Source organism: Zingiber officinale, chromosome 9A (genome assembly GCF_018446385.1).
Source record: "Zingiber officinale cultivar Zhangliang chromosome 9A, Zo_v1.1, whole genome shotgun sequence".
Lineage (NCBI taxonomy): Eukaryota > Viridiplantae > Streptophyta > Magnoliopsida > Zingiberales > Zingiberaceae > Zingiber > Zingiber officinale.
The window spans coordinates 5,699,335-5,715,505 of NC_056002.1; the positions used below are offsets into that span (position 1 = coordinate 5,699,335).

At 38.9% G+C, this 16,171-nt stretch overlaps 2 protein-coding genes across 2 annotated transcripts; one reads left to right on the top strand and one right to left on the bottom strand.

Annotated features, from left to right (window-relative positions):
• Positions 1 to 1,921: 1,921 nt before the first annotated feature.
• LOC122021054 (expansin-A10-like) lies at positions 1,922 to 3,321 on the bottom strand. The gene is made up of 3 exons (XM_042579131.1): positions 3,090 to 3,321; positions 2,695 to 3,007; positions 1,922 to 2,611 (listed from the first exon to the last, which is right to left on the bottom strand). Exons 1-3 carry the CDS (start codon positions 3,226 to 3,228, stop codon positions 2,305 to 2,307), a joined length of 759 nt encoding a protein of 252 aa, XP_042435065.1. The 5' UTR covers positions 3,229 to 3,321; the 3' UTR covers positions 1,922 to 2,304.
• A 5,209-nt stretch (positions 3,322 to 8,530) lies between these two features.
• On the top strand, positions 8,531 to 15,772 carry LOC122019811 (ribulose-phosphate 3-epimerase, chloroplastic-like). The gene is made up of 10 exons (XM_042577352.1): positions 8,531 to 8,692; positions 9,026 to 9,140; positions 12,428 to 12,568; positions 12,728 to 12,841; positions 13,259 to 13,337; positions 14,097 to 14,206; positions 14,292 to 14,348; positions 14,906 to 14,975; positions 15,144 to 15,231; positions 15,491 to 15,772. The coding sequence occupies exons 1-9, from the start codon at positions 8,589 to 8,591 to the stop codon at positions 15,191 to 15,193; spliced, it is 840 nt and encodes a 279-aa protein (XP_042433286.1). The 5' UTR covers positions 8,531 to 8,588; the 3' UTR covers positions 15,194 to 15,231; positions 15,491 to 15,772.
• The last annotated feature ends 399 nt before the right edge of the window (positions 15,773 to 16,171 follow it).

The following is a 16,171-nucleotide window of genomic DNA, read 5'->3' on the forward strand; positions in this document are numbered from 1 at the left end:
GGGTTCAACTCTCCACTTTTCATAGGCATGACTCCCAACATAAATTCGACCGACCCCAAAGTAGTTCGGACCTCCAATTCTCATCTCTCCATTTATCATGGGCATGCCTCCCATTATAAACTCGACAAGTGCCAGAGCCGATCGGACCTCCAGAGCTCAACTCTTCACTTCTAATGGGCATGCCCCCAACATAAACCCGACCAGTTCTAGAGTTGGTTGGACTTCTGGGGCTTGGTTCTCAACTTCTCATGGGCTTGACCCCTAACATAAATCTGATCAGCCCTAGAGTCAATTGATCCTCTAGGGCTCAGCTCTCCACTTCTCATGGACATGACTCCTAGTATAAATTCAACTGGCGCTAGAGCCAGTTGGACTTTCGGGGCTCAGCTACCCACTTCTCATGGGCATGACTCCTAGCATAAATTCGATCGACGCCAGAACCGGTCGGACCTTTGGGGCTCAGCTCCCCACTTCTCATGGGCATGACTTGTAGTATAAACCCGATCGGCCCCAGAGTCGATCGAACCTCTGGGGCTCAGCTCCCCACTTCTCATGGGAATTGGCACTAACATAAATCCGACCGGATGGCCCCAGAGCCGGTCAAACCTCTGGGGCTCAGCTCCCCACTTTCATCGGTACGACTCCCAACATAAATTCAACTAGCCCTAGAGTTAATCGGACCTCTAGGGTTCAGCTCTCCACTTCTCTTAGGCATGACTCCCAATATAAATCCGATCGGCCCACGCCGATCAAACTTCAACAGGGTTTGGCTCCCCACCTCACATAGGCATGACTCCCAACCTAAACTCGGTTGGCCCCAAGCCGATCGGACTCCCTCTAGAAGAAAGTATTATCAGAGAATCACAATCACTTGTCATAAAATAATGGCTACTCACCATAGAATATTCCACTATTTTGACATATACACGAAATGAAATCTTCCTCTACATAGAGGAAGGTTAATGCACATCCTCCACTACCCGACATATCCTGACACCAGACATTCTCTAATGTTTATTTATTGCGGAGGTTATGAGAGGCGATATAAAAAGGGAATCATCTCCGTTGGCCAGGTTCGTACATACACACGTATCCATACTATTATTTTAATGTTATCTTCTTCTCTATTTTTCACCGGGGCTACGGTTCTGACTTGAGCATAGGATTGTCTATGCTAAGGACCCCCTTCCTGATTCTCTCTCTAACATTCCTATTTGCTCCCTTCGTGGTGTGCGCGGGTCCATGACTTTCAACTTCTGGTCCTTCCTCCGTCAACATTCTTGTCTTCTCATCGACTGCTCATCTACTCAGCTTCCGGACGGAATCACTTGGTATCACTTTAATGCATGATTACGAGGAAGAGACCCTACTGGAACACTTGTAACTAAAAGTTGTTGTCGATGAGGGGTAGGGTTACCTTAAGCAATAGTAATCTTAGTCACATGATTGTTTACCCTTCTAGTGTGTCTCTTGTTCCTCAATGAGCAATCAATTGTATAGACAAGCTAGGAAGAGAATTCTTGTGCTGTAGATCTGGAAATCAACATCGTTCGCATTTGGTCAGATGAGATTTATACATCAGACCTAAGAATTGTGGTGGATTAGGCATTACAAAATATTTCAATATCGACAATAGCTGCCTACTATGTAAATGGTGGATTGCCATGGAATGAACTGGTTCATCCAAACTGGTTGCACCTCGGTTGAAGTCACAAAAGGCTTTGTTCGAGCATCTAACTAGAATCTTCTCGCCGACGACGACCCTCTTCCTCTCTAACAGATCGAAATTGCTCAATGACTCGCCCTCCCGACCATTTTGATAAACTATTAAATAAGAAAGACTGGACCATTATCAACTCCTACCTGTTTTAATTGTCTTCAACCACCATATCAACAACCAATTGGCTCTGTTGAATCCTCATGGCTACAAAATGAAGTAAAATAAAAAACTATGCAATCCCAAACCATTCAAGTCCATTAACACTTACATTACATAAGCATGGTTAACAATGGCCAACGAGGGAACTCTTTCTTCAGAGTGTCCTTCACATAGAGTCAAACGACAAAAAACAAAAGCAAAGTAAACCTTATCCATATAGGCAGGCGTGGACAGTTTCACCACCACTGCCATATGCTCGTACAGAGAAGCAGTTCTTTCTTCTCTCCAAGAGCAGTGACTAATCTAGACTCTGACACAAGGTCTAGTTCAGTTCAATACAATGACTGTTTAAGGGACAAAGTAAAATATGCCCTTCTCACTCGAATATATATGATATAAATACTGCTCCGTAGAATCTTAAACCTTCAGCGGAATTGTCCGCCACTGAAGGTTTGGCCGAAGGACCAGGATGGAGGAGCCGTATTGTAAGAGAGCACAGCTCTGCCATCACTTGTGATGACCTTGAAGGAGAGGGCTTGGCCATTGAGGAAGGTGTTGCTCTGCCAATTCTGGCCCCAGTTCCTCGACATGGGCTGCCACCCCGTCCTCGACCCCTTGATCATGACGGCATGAACATCCCCGGCTCCTCCCACGTTGGTGACCAAAACCAAGTTGAAGTAGGAGTGGCCGTTGATGGTGAACCTTATGCCACCTCTCTTCCTGCAGGGTACCCTGCGAAAACAGAATAAGCAAATAATTACTTATTTTTGATAAATTTACGAAATCTCTAAGAAGTCGAGGGCTTCGTCACCCACCTGCGATACGCAACGGGTACAATCCCAGCTCTGTACTGAGCAATGCGGAGGAAGACTGGCTGAGAGAGATCGAAGTGTTGGCGAGGGGGGTTGCACCACCCCCCTGCATCGTTTGGCAGAGCGCTGTTCGGAGGGCAGAAGTTGGTGGCGGTGACAACGATGGATCCCCGCAAGCAGTTCCTGCGATCATTGACGCACGCCAACTCGTAGCAAGCCCCGCAGCTAAGGCCGTTGTTGAAGAGGGCAGTGCTGAGGGCTGCGGTGTTGGTGCCGTAGCCTTGGCTGTACAAGTTGCCGTACCCACAAGCTCCTCCTGCAACGCAAAGTCTGAATTATGATTGATTTCTTTGGAAATAGGCAGAACTAGTTGTAAGTACGAAGGAAATTAAGCACACCCATAGTCCCTGAAGCATCACTTCCTCCATAGAATGTGGCATGGGCTGTCACCCATCCTCCTCCGTAGCCATGCACAGCTGGGAGCAGTGAGACTAGGGAGAGGAAAACAACTCCAAGAGAACTCATTCTCGGAACCATGTCCTTGAAGGAGGAGCAAATGCAATGGGTTGAGAGGAAATGGAGGCAGTCGGAGAGGCTCAAATAGGTGTTTGAACTGGTGGGTCTCCTTTGTTTTAACCCCCCTATTTAATGCTACTGCTCTTGACTGCAAGTTAGGACGCCATGGAGCAAAATGAGGCCTCTGAAAATTTTAAGAGGCAAATTTGCCAACAAATTACAGCATAGACAGAGTGACTGAGGTGAGTGAGTAAAATGCATGGTGAAAGGCTTAAGTAGGAGATCCATAAACTTTTCCACAGTTCCACTTGCTACGCACTCAAACTCCTTTGACAACTACTTCACCATGACGTGCTCCCCTGTGTTGTTCTAGCTTCTCCATGCAAATAGATGCACAGTTCGTCAATTCACAAGGTAGTAACAACTTTGATGGTCCAAGTCAACATGACGTCGGAGACAATGCAATCCGTGTGATAGCAATCGCGGAGACTCTCAACAGGGACACGTAGAGTAGTAATTGTACTCGTGGAATAAGCTTATTACAACGCTATAAGTAGTCAAGAAAGAACAAAATCTAACCCAAAAGTCAAGAAGCTCTTGATATTTAAGAACAAAATATCCGTGTTAGAGAGTTCAATTCAACTAAAATTGTCAAGACACTTAAATGGAGAAATGAAATACAGGGTCGAGTCTCTTTTTTCGTTTCACATATCCCTATTCTTTTAACAGAAGACACCAAAAGGGAAAGACCAAAAGAGAGGAGCATATGAGGGGCTCATTGTAAGGGTAGCGACAATGGTGGCACCCGCACCATCATGGGCGAAGAGGTTGACGTCAAGGTGGACCAAGAGTATCATATGGACATGGCTAGAATGAAGAACATGGGTAAGCTAGCTTACTTGGAGATTTCACTGTACATTAGCAGTTTGGTCTTTCTCTTTTGCCAATGTCTTGAGTAAGAAATCTTAGGCAAGTAAAGTGAAGGACAGCAGTCTGAATCAGAAAAAAAAGTAAAGAAAAATCTCAACCAAATATTGTCTGGTGAAGCTTTAATCATTCCTTTAACTGCCTATAACAAACACAGTTAACTTTCAGAACCTTTATCCCTTCCCTTTTGAACTTTTCTGGAGCTTTTTCCACAAGGTTTATCATGGATGATGATCTGCACGCTTGATTTCTGGGTCCCTTTAATTTCTTTTCAGCGAGCTACTCCCACTGAGGCAAAAAGCTCAACCAAGGAACTATAATTTATCATTAGATGCTTAACATGAACCAAATCATTTCCCTTAATCAGTATTAACAAGCTCAACGCTCTACTATGGCACCAGGGTTACATCTACTCATGTCAAATCCCTGTAAAGAATCTTACATGTGCTAACAACAAATGCACAAGAATAGTCCTTGTCAATCTTCTGGAATGCATGATGATGACCACCAAAAATAAGATCCAAAGGTTGCATTGTCGGTGCAAGAGAGAAATATCAAGCATATCTTGTTACGAGTTTGTGCACAATTATTTAACTCTGGATGGCAACTAGATTGCACTTTGAAAACTGTTAAACTGGTGGTTCCTTTAATGAACTTAATCTGAGCTTAATTGCTCTTCTTTGAGAATGTTTTAATGGTAACTGCATGCATTAATCAGTGCATCTGTATATCAATGTCAGGAGTACACATTGTGAAGTTACTTGCATTTAATTGCCCTCCTATAGTTTTGTCAACTTGGCATCTGAGCATTGAAATGAATGATTAACAAATTGTAGCTGGTCATGTACTTGTGGATATCAATTGTATTTGAACAATAACTTTGCTACGAGTGAGATGATATTTAATTTGTATGGTTAAAATCATTAGCATTTAAGGTTTACCAGTTAATGTTAGAGCAATCTGATTCTTACTTGCTCATAGAGTTGGCTTTTGTCCTTGTGCCCATTGAAATAGAACAAAAGTTGTTCTCTTTATGTGTAGCTAGTGGATGTCTAAAGTGATAATGCTATCTACTTTTGAAATTTCAATTCAAGCATGTTACGAGCCTATGACCTAAGCATTGAGAAAATTATAAACATAAATAAAATTTAAAATTAAAATGATGAAAACATAAAGGACAAAATTTTCAATTTTGCTCAATAAAAAGATTACATGTTAAAAAATTTCATCATAGCACAATAGTGATTAAATTAATTGTTATTGATAACTTATGATAATAGAATGTGTATTGAAATTATATATAAAATATTTGATGGTAATCCGACTCATATTGCACAACTAATTGGTGGTTGGATATGGTAAGGAGATTAACCGACATTCTCAATTCCCCTGCCTACTAACCTTTGTCGATCGTCTTTCCAAAGTCAAGAATAGAATTCTAAAAGCAAGTATGAAGATTCAGTGTAGTTTCTAGCGATGTAGATAGAGAACCAACCTCTATGTGTTGATAACAATGTGGCAAGTCCAGTGATGCAAGGAACATTAACTATATCGAAGAACGCCATCAATGTTCAACAACACTGAGCTGTTTGGCACTCAACGAGCCTGAAAAGTCAAGCCAGTCATGTGATCCTCGTCACCCCCTTTGACCTTCAAGCAAGAGCAACAACACATTTAGCCAAATCTTGATGATCGAGTATCTGATGCATGCCCCATGCCCTGTTTCTGTCCATCCAGCCCAGAAGAAATTAAGGAAACGTTCGGAAAGGGTATGAAGAATTTGACGGCTCAATCTCGCAAGCCAATACAAGGAAAAGCGCGTTTGTTAGATTCGTCCGTCCACATGGCGGCCACATGCTGCGGCTTCAAAATCTGCGAAATACAGTGGCTTCTTGACAGATTTCTGCAGTCAGAGGGAACAAAACACTGTACGAATCCGTGTTGCAGTCGTAAAAGCTCTTGTCCGAGTCATGAATGCGAAAGGATGGCATCGACGGGAAGTTCGATACAGCTAATGCAGTACTGCGCGAGAACATCTAAGGACGCATGCCGCTCTGTCGATGAGCGAAGCAAGCACGAGCCTTCATGTCTGCGCTGCTGCACTTTAAGGGCACCACCAATTCTGTAGTTTGGCCCGGATCTAATAATTTATGCACATGGTCATGCGTTCACCTATCCCACAGTAAATCCAAAAACCTAACCAAACCTGCTATGGAAGGATTTTTTTTTGACTTCAGAAATCTGCTGGTCTATTTCTATAAATCTATCAGATCATGACCAACTTGATTGTACCATGGAAGCATCTGATAATAGATCATTATTTATTTCTATAAATTTATTATGTGATGATTAACTCGGCTATATCCTGAAAGCACCCTGTCTAATAATGAGTTTACAGTTGTGATCTTAGTGAATAAATTGAAGTAAAAAAATGATATCATTTATTCTAAGCAATCTAACATCATTGGATTTGATCCGGTGATAAGGTGGGATCTGTCCGAAAGAAGATCATGACCATATGGCAGGGCAAGATCAAGGCAGTCAACATTCCTGGATCATCGTCTAACCGGACGCCCTACTCGTCCGGCCTGATTAAGGAATTGTCGAACCAACATCACTACAACTCGGCCAAGTACCCAGCTTCCGACGTTCTGAGAAATCCATCGCCGAAGCACATGCCAAACGCCCATCTCGCTCGGACTCTCACCGGGTCCCGGATCCTGCAACACAGAGACACGACTCACTCGTTCGGCAGCAGGGGTCAGATCAGTCGAAGCGACCAAGCGGTCTTCCCGCTCGGCCCTAGAGACGGCAGCGCCAGGACATCGACGGTTAGCCGAGCGACTCTCCAACTCGGCCCCCATGAAGAGTAGCCATCCGACAGACGCGAATCGACAGAGCGGCTCTCCCGCTCGGCACTCTCCCGCTCGAACCAGTAACGGACAAAGGAAGCAGCTGGGAATATCTTCCTAGGATCCAGTGTTGCAGACAGGCGACATGACTGACGACATGGTCAGACAGAGAATCATACGGTGGAAGCTTCCACTGTCACGTCAGGGATATGCTCGGGCTGTTGAGGTATGACGTTAGACATGCTTTTCTGACATGTCCTTTCAAGGTATGCTTTGGGGAGCGTGCACGCCTTGGGAAGCATGCACGCATTTCCTGGGATAGGATAAGGACCCCAGGGGCTTCGACGGAGGTATGTTCATTCTACTGTAGCTATTGTTGTACTGCCACTTTCATTTTTTTGCTTGTTTGCTGTTTCGCCGGAGATCTGACTTTAGCGTCGGAGGATCATCGCCGGGGAACGACTCTTTGGCTCGACACTGAAAGTATTTATATAATTTATATCTTTCATCACCCTTGATGGCAGAAGACGAATACGCTCGCCTCCAGCGCCCCCACCAACCCATCCTAGGGCCAACACGAAGAAGGTAAATCATGGGCGGCTACTAGCCTTTAGAATAGTGACTAGCACATAAGGGAGACATTTATCTCGATTTTGCCGAGATTCGAATCCCAAATCTCATGATGATAACATCTCATGTATTAATCACTAGACTCATCCGAGGGGACATATCTTTCATCACCCTTGTGCACACGATAAGTAAATCACAGATAATATTTTACCTTAACTTAGTGTCAAACGGTAAAGGGCAAGGGTTCAATGTAAACACAAATTGCGTGAGAATGTTTACGGATCCATTAAAGAAATTAAAATTTATTAGGTAGTGTACTTTGGGCTCGATTATGGCCATTTGTTGGAGTCAGATGGTTGGGTTTTTCAACGTAGTTTAAGCCCATCTCAGATTTTGATAATTCATTTTTTTTAAAAAAAATAATTTTCAAGAAATTAAATTGGAAATTCTAAAACAGTTTGTAAAAAGCTGATTCTAAATTTTTCAATAATTTTTCAAGAAGAGTTGAAAATTAATTTTGCAGAACTCAGGTGATTAGAGAAATTAATTTGCATTTCTTATAAGTTTGAAAAGTAAGGCGAAATTTAAATACCTTAATTATTAAAAAAATCCTAAGAAGAGCAACAGCCCCATTCTCGTAGATAGGCCAGGCCGTTCGGACCGGGCCTCGGCCTTAAACAGCCGGTTTACTTAGGTCCAGGAAATCAATCGAGACGCTCAACCGGCCGGTCCATCCGGCTCTGTAATTTCTCTTCTTTTTTTTTTTTAATTATTATTTTTCTCGACCTTTTGTTTAATTTTTGGTCGATCCGATTATTTTCCATGTGGACTTTGGAGTCGATAACGTTACGCGTTTGAGGCTGAGAATTACGAGTGCATCTTCTTCTCCTCCTCAAAAATAAAATAAAATAAAATAAAACACACACCAAAAAAAAAAAAAAAAAAAACTTGGCGTGTTTGTTTATTTATTCCCTTCCCGTTTTAGTTTGAACGGGAGTTGAATCGCAGAACCACCGGCGTAAGGTAGGAAAAATGATCGCCGCCGCCTCTTCGTCCTCTGTGGCCATCGCCGTCCCTAACGGCGGACGCCTCCGCAAGCTCGTCCTCGCGCCGCCGCTCAGCAGCCTATCCGTCAGGTCCCACCTACCATCTCTTCTTCTCCTTCTTCTTCTTCCCCCCTTTTATTTTCTTGGTTTCTTCCGCCCAAAGATTGCTCCTAGTTCTTCTCCCCCCTCCTCCCCCCGCGTTACTGTGTTTGGTTACTTGCATTTTCTGTGGGTTGAACAAATCTAGTTGGAACGATCGTTGCATCTTTTCCATCTTAATTTTATCCCTCTTTGTTCCTTTTTTTGTAGCTCGCATAAGATCGAACCTTCTTTTGTGAAATCCGCTAATAGATGTTAATCTGATACTTTTGGTTGGGTGGCTGCTATGGTTCCCTTCTTATGTTGCATCTGTCAAATTTTCAGGAGGAAGTCCCAAACTGCTATCAGAGCATCTGCGCGAGTTGATAAATATTCAAAGACTGACATAATAGTTTCGCCATCTATTCTATCTGCTAACTTTTCTAAGCTGGGCGAGCAGGTTAGCTCCTGTTCTTGATATCTGAAAATGATTAATTTTGCCTAGTTGATCGCCACATTCGTTATTTTGTTGCTTTCATAAGTAGGCAACCCGCTCTTAATATTATGCTTCTAAATTTTCCTAATAGTAGTTCTCTATTACAACTGAAGAAGACTTTTCTGTTTGTATTTCTTTTACTCGATAAAATTGGATAATTAAGCTGTGATATTGTGTGCTAAGACCTATGATTCAATTAGTTCAGCTTCCTAGATTTTATTTTCTTGCATACATTAGTAGATTTGAGGACAAACGATACGAGTAAGACTATCTTTTGGTATTGGACCAAATTGACCATTTTTTGCTTCTATAATTTGATAAAAAACATAAGGAAAACTTAGTTTATCTTTTTCAATCCACATTAGCATTAGCCTTTTTCTTGAAAAGTTTGAAATAAAAACAACAACAATAACAACCACCACCAAGTCTTATACCACTAGCTGGGATCAACTATATGGATCTTTTTATGCCATTAAACTCTATCTCCTACTATATCATCATCTATACTTAAATAATTTTTTTTTTATTATTGTTAACCAAGTCTTTTTGGTCTTCATCTTCCTCGTTGATATATGTGTTTGTCATAGTTTCACATCGTCTAACTAGAGCATTTATTGGTCGTCTAAGTATTAAACGCGTCTCTCGAAGTTTTTCCTAAATAGATGCAACTCCGATTTTCTCTCGAATACTTAATTTTCTCTCGAAGTTTTTCCTAAATAGACGCGACTCTATGATAAGTTTTTTCTAAGTCAATTAATACCATATGTAGATCTTATTTTTGGTCTCGATATTTTTCAATTAGTTATCTAATATGCAAGGATGAACTCAAATTGATTTTTGGACACCGTGGTCTCTTTCCTTAATTTTTTTATTACTTTCTCTCAAAGTTTCATGGTATGACTCGTTAGTTTAATACCTCTATAGTTTGCACAATTTTGTATGTCTCCCTTATTCTTATATAAGGGAATTAAAATACCTACCCTCTATTGATCAAGATTTTTTTTTTCATTTTCAATATCATGTTAAATAATTTTATAAGTTATTCAATATCTTGTTTTCCTAGGCACTTCCATACCTCTATCGGAATATCATTTTGTCCAACGACTTTTTCATTGTGTATCCCATTTAAAACTTGTTCTACTTCTGAAGTTTGAATTCTACGATAAAAATTTAAATTTTTATACTCATTTGACATACTTAAATTACCTAAGTTAAATTGGTCACCTAAACTTTCATTAAAAAATTAATGAAAATACCTCTTCCACCACTTTGTTATTTCTCCATCGATTACATTTTATTTGGATAAGATCTCTTGTCTTCCTTTCACTCATTATTCTATAAATGTCTCTTTTCTCTTCTTTTGTATCCAATTTTTGATAAAATCGTTCTAAAGTTTTATTTTTGCTTCATTCACTACTTTCTTAGCCTCTTTTTTTTGCTATTGTATTTCTTTTTTAATTTTTTTTGTTCTTACAAATATATAATTTCTTATAAGCTGTTCATTTGTCCTTCACTTTCTCGTGTACTTTCTCATTCCACCACTAATATTTCTTACTTAGTAGTGCATGTCCCTTTGACTCATCAAATACACTCTTAGCTATTATTTTCAACTTTGATATAATCTTATCCCAAGTCTTATTAGAGTTATCATATATTTCATCTAATACTTGTACTCCTATCTTCTCCTTAAATATATTTTGCTTCTCATCCTTTAACTTCCACAACTTAATTCTAGGAATCATATATATTTTATTTCTATTGATACTATGTTTGAGGCGTATCCAACACTATTAATCTATGTTGGGTAGTTAAGCTTTCTCTAGGGATGATTTGCAATCTTTACAAATCTTTCTATTCTTTTTCCTAACCATAAGAAAGTCAATTTGTGATTTATTATTCTCACTTTTGAAGGTGACTAAGTGTTCTTTTTTCTTAAAAAATGTATTAGCAAATATAAGGTCATATGTATCGCAAAATCTAATATAACTTTTCCTTCTTCATTTTTTGTTTCAACCCCATAACCCCCATGTACCCTCTCATATTCCAGATTTTTACTCCGACATGCCCATTTAGATCACTTCCTATTAAAATCATTTCATTTGGCAGAATGTTTTTGTAATACTTTATCTAAGTCGTCCTAAAATCTTTATTTGATAGTTTTAGCTAATTCTACGTGCGGTGTATATATGCTGATTATGTTCATAGTTTCTATCGCCACTATTATCTTAAAGGTTGTAATTCTATCCCCTTTTCTAACTACTCAACTTCATCCTTTAACAAACTATCTACAACAATACCCACTCTATTTCTTGCTTTACTCTTTCTTGTGTACCATAACTTAAAACTCGAGTTCTCTATCATCTTTGCCTTCTCGCCTACCCATTTTGTCTCTTGTACACACAAAATACTAATTCTTTTCCTAATCATTGTATCTACTACCTCCATTGATTTACCAGTGAGGGTTCCTATGTTCCATGTTCCAAATCTTAGACTATTAGTTTTCCTATCATATTTGTTCTTATCCAACCTATGATGTGAAAACTCTTACCTATTTAACACTACTACTCAAGTTCTCATAAAGATGTAGTGGTCCTTGCCGATACGTTACAGTCGGACCCTGCAAGGCGAACTCTTATGTATTTAGCACTACACCCGAGTTCTGAAGGTGTAGCAGCCCTTGCCGAGACGTTACAGTCGGACCCTGCAATGCATTCCTTCCAGTGAACAACCTAGCATTAGCACAATAGTTTAATGGATCTATTCATTGAACAATTGTCATAGTTTTAATGCTGGCTGACAACCTAACGCAGCCCTTTTCCCTTATCCGGGCTTGAGACCTGCCATGACTGGTTCGTCATGGGCAGAATTTGAAATTAAAACAAATGTAACTAATATTTATCTCCCCTTTAACCTATTTTAATCTATTTTCCCTGTCTAATTGATATCTTGTGAGCATGTTACCAAACTACTATAGAAAATGCAGTAACTTTTTTCCTGGTGAACTTCAGAACATGCTAATTAACTGATCAGTTTCTTCATGCATATCTATTTACTTGGAACTATGGGGGTGGTCCAATAGATGGGCTTTCTTACACAAAGTGTTGTTCTCTGGTTACATTCTTATTTGTTTTTTCTTTGGAAAATTATTTTCTGAATTAGTGATTTCTGTTTTAGATTTTGGACAATAATAATATGGTGTTCTCAAAGATTATTGCTTGATAAGGGAGTTGTAATTAGTTTCAAACATACAGGTTAAGGCTGTTGAAGTGGCAGGATGCGATTGGATTCATGTAGATGTGATGGATGGGCGTTTTGTGCCAAATATTACCATAGGACCTCTAGTTGTTGATGCATTGCGCCCAGTGACAGATCTTCCGTTGGATGTGCACTTGGTATTTGCCTCCTCTTCTGCAATTTTTAATAAGCTTCAGATTCAAAGTTATAACCATCACCTATTTGTAAATTCTATATTTGAAAATTGGTCACCACTGTATTCTGTTTCTGTTTTAATTGTTTAAAAACCTTTCATTACGGTGTTTTCCAAATTTTAGATGATCGTGGAACCTGACCAACGAGTTCCAGATTTTATCAAGGCTGGTGCAGACATTGTGAGTGTTCATTGTGAACAATCATCTACAATTCACTTGCACCGGACAGTCAATCAGGTAATCAGTAGATTAGTCTATTTCCTAGTTCCATTGGAATGTCATGAAACATCAACACTTTGATAGTTCATTTATTGGATACTTGTAATCTAATTGATTTTTCCTCTACAAGTAGCTATTATTTCTATCAACTGTTTAGGCTTGCCTAAAGAAATAATGTTTCAAATTTCAACTCATCTTTGGAACTTGAGACAAGGGAAATTGTCAATGTGGCCTACCTCATACAGTACGTTGAGTGTTTCTTTTTTTAATAAAATTACAACCTTTAAAAGGTGATCCTAATCATGGATCATCAAATTTTGTTCTTTCCTTGATCCCATCTTGCTGTTCTTATTATCTCACAGTTCAGTCTGGTGCCATGAATATTATTGATGAAATTTTTTGAAAGACAATTATGTATATAAGACTTGATTTCAGGTAAAGAGTCTAGGAGCAAAAGCTGGAGTTGTGCTGAACCCTGCAACACCATTAAGTGCCATAGACTATGTCCTAGATGGTGAGACTTTTTCTTACTTGATATTTTCATGATTCTTCAAGGTAACTTCTTTGTGAAATATTACTGAATTGATCCTACTGGTTATTTAGTTTGTTGGATAATTGAGTGCTAACGTTTATTCTAGTGTTGTTTTATTTGCTTAGGTTAGTTCAAGAACAATATTCAATTTCGAACTATATTATGAATGCAGTGAAAGTAGAAAGAATAGAAGCGCACAACCTAATCAAGGGCTAGCATATGCTTATATAGAAAGGTCTCGTCTGGTTTATTTTTTTCAAGACAGTAGAGTTGATGTGTCGAGAGGGCAAAGGGGTTTGGGTTTCTTGAAGAGATATTTTTCCTGCCAAGCCGCCTGGTGTGAATGACAAGGCGAATTGTAGGTTCCATTTGCACTTTCAAAATGAACATTTTGCATAAGAAAATTATTAATAGAAAAATATGACCTTAATTTCAACATATAAGTGGAAGGAGAAGGCTTGGAATGAGGATAATGGGTCTTATGATCAACGTCCCAATTTGTTTTGCTACTTTAGATGTAATGGAGGAGCTATATAAGCACCTGATGGATGTACCTATGAGCAGAATATTGGATTACTAAATATTTTGTTAGCTTGTCTGCAAAGTTCATGTGATTTTTTACTCCCAAGTCTTTATTTTTTCTGCAGTTAGAAGGTTTCGGGTTTCATCTATAGCCATTATTCTTAAGATATCTTGATTATGTTGACAGTAAATGAGCATTTCACCTTTTTGCTTGGACAGTGGTTGATCTGGTCTTGATTATGTCTGTAAATCCTGGCTTTGGTGGGCAGAGTTTTATTGAAAGTCAGGTGAAGAAAATTTCTGAGTTAAGGAGGTTATGTGCTGAAAAGGTGAAGATCAACAAATTTATTTATTCATAATCAACTTTTATGACCAAAGAATTGTGCATTTCATAGTTGTAACCTTGGTAAACAGGGGGTGAACCCGTGGATTGAAGTAGATGGTGGAGTTGGTCCTAACAATGCATACAAGGTATTTTTCTAGTTTCATGTCTTTGTTTTCTTCCTAAATCTTACCATACCAGGATACTTTTTTAGTAGCAGCTGGGATAGAAAATTCATGTTATTAATTTTTTTTATATATAACTCTGATTTTTGGGATTTTGTGAGGTTTCTAGAAGCAATTCAATAATGCTACTCAGATATTATTTTGAATGGTTTTTTACTATCTTGTCCTAGATTTAAAGAATACAATATAGATAATTTACACGCAGCCTAACAAGACTGAAGCAAAGAGTGAACCTGAGGAAATCTTTAGTGAAGAAAATTTATTACAATTTTCTTCTATCCTGATGGACGAAGAACTATGAAAAGCATAGTTGCTACTTTCTTTCGTCCTTGTGAACCTAAATCTATGAAAATTGTGAGCAACCTTTTCCCTGTGTTGAGAGAGAGGGTAGGTCTGTGGAAGGATGATTGAACTTGATTACTTTGTATTCACTTGCATGCCCAGAGCTTACAATGCCTAATCCAACCTGTTTCAGTTTCACAGATCTAGGAAATCATATTTTGATTGTTCAATGAATGCAGGTGATTGAAGCTGGGGCCAATGCAATAGTTGCAGGATCAGCAGTTTTTGGTGCTAAAGATTATGCAGAAGGCATGGACGTCACTTTATTTTCAGAACCTTGTATTTTTTTGTGCTCTTTAGAAGATATTATAACATTAATTATATGTTTTAAAGGACAGGAAAAAAACACTTATTTACAAAAGCACAGTAACATTTGGTTTGTTTTTTTTTTCTATAATGATGTTTTTGATCTTGCAGCAATTAGAGGCATAAAGACTAGCAAAAGGCCCACTCCAGTTGCGGTTTAAAGTTCATCGGTGCTATTCTTGAAGCTCACTGCACTGAGGTAACACAGTGATAGTCAACAAGTGTTAGTTTATCTCACTGAACCATATAAATTGGCATTTCCAAGATGTGATATTATATGTATAAAACTTTTCATATTTGCGCAAAAGTTAAAGTTTATTTGTGATTTCTGACATTTCAAACTTTACTTTCTAATCTCCCTTCAATTACCTGGTGGTAAAGAACCTGTTCTTCGATACAAGTTGATCAGTTCCTTTCTAGTTATTGTCGGTACAGATAAACTGGTTTTGCTTTGGCAGCTAAAGGAAAGTAAAAGACATGGAGCTCTAGTCAACCAGGCTTCGATTTGGTTATATGCCTCTATTGTTCGGTGATGTTCAATGTTTATGGTTCGTGAAATGTAGCATTTACAGGGATCTAGCTAGAAGGTTGTTGCAATGTTGTTTCTTGACATATTGAATTAGAGTTGGTTTGATGCGTAAACAAAGCATGCCATACTTGCTTTATTACCTATTTTTTGTAAATTTTGTTGATAATAAAGAAGTGGAGAAAGATACTGAGTATCAAAAAGATTAATTCAATTCCCTGTCAACATGCCCATGTTTCTTTGGGACATTATATTGCGACCTTAGTTATCAAACTCAAACCAAACAATGATTCTGATGATACAAGGCTTTTCTTTCATGAGGTACAACACTCCTATTAACAATATTTTTGCAGCTCTAACGCAACTCCCACTAAGTAGTAATCCAATAAAAAATTATACTATCAACTTGTCACATCTATTGGATGGACTTGAGTATTATGATATTAGAGATGATATTTGACTTGGCTAAATCATGAATTGAATTTGTTTGTTTATGTTCTACGAGGTGAACATGTCTAATAAAATGGTTTGCAATTCAAGTTCTCCAAAATGAACTTATCTAGATCAGTGCACTTTTTTCTGCGTAATACAAAATATTTTACTTGGCTTTAGT

What these genes read in the sequence shown, in the direction of transcription:
- LOC122019811 (XM_042577352.1), top strand. Translation starts at nt 8,589, where the DNA reads ATGATCGCCGCCGCCTCTTCGTCCTCTGTGGCCATCGCCGTCCCTAAC. An exon ending in TTTCTAAGCTGGGCGAGCAG is followed by an intron (nt 9,141 to 12,427) that starts GTTAGCTCCTGT and finishes TCAAACATACAG; the next exon opens with GTTAAGGCTGTTGAAGTGGC. An exon ending in TGCTAAAGATTATGCAGAAG is followed by an intron (nt 14,976 to 15,143) that starts GCATGGACGTCA and finishes TTGATCTTGCAG; the next exon opens with CAATTAGAGGCATAAAGACT.
- LOC122021054 (XM_042579131.1), bottom strand. Translation starts at nt 3,228, where the DNA reads ATGGTTCCGAGAATGAGTTCTCTTGGAGTTGTTTTCCTCTCCCTAGTC. An exon ending in TGATGCTTCAGGGACTATGG is followed by an intron (nt 3,008 to 3,089) that starts GTGTGCTTAATT and finishes TTTGCGTTGCAG; the next exon opens with GAGGAGCTTGTGGGTACGGC. An exon ending in GTACCCGTTGCGTATCGCAG is followed by an intron (nt 2,612 to 2,694) that starts GTGGGTGACGAA and finishes CTGTTTTCGCAG; the next exon opens with GGTACCCTGCAGGAAGAGAG.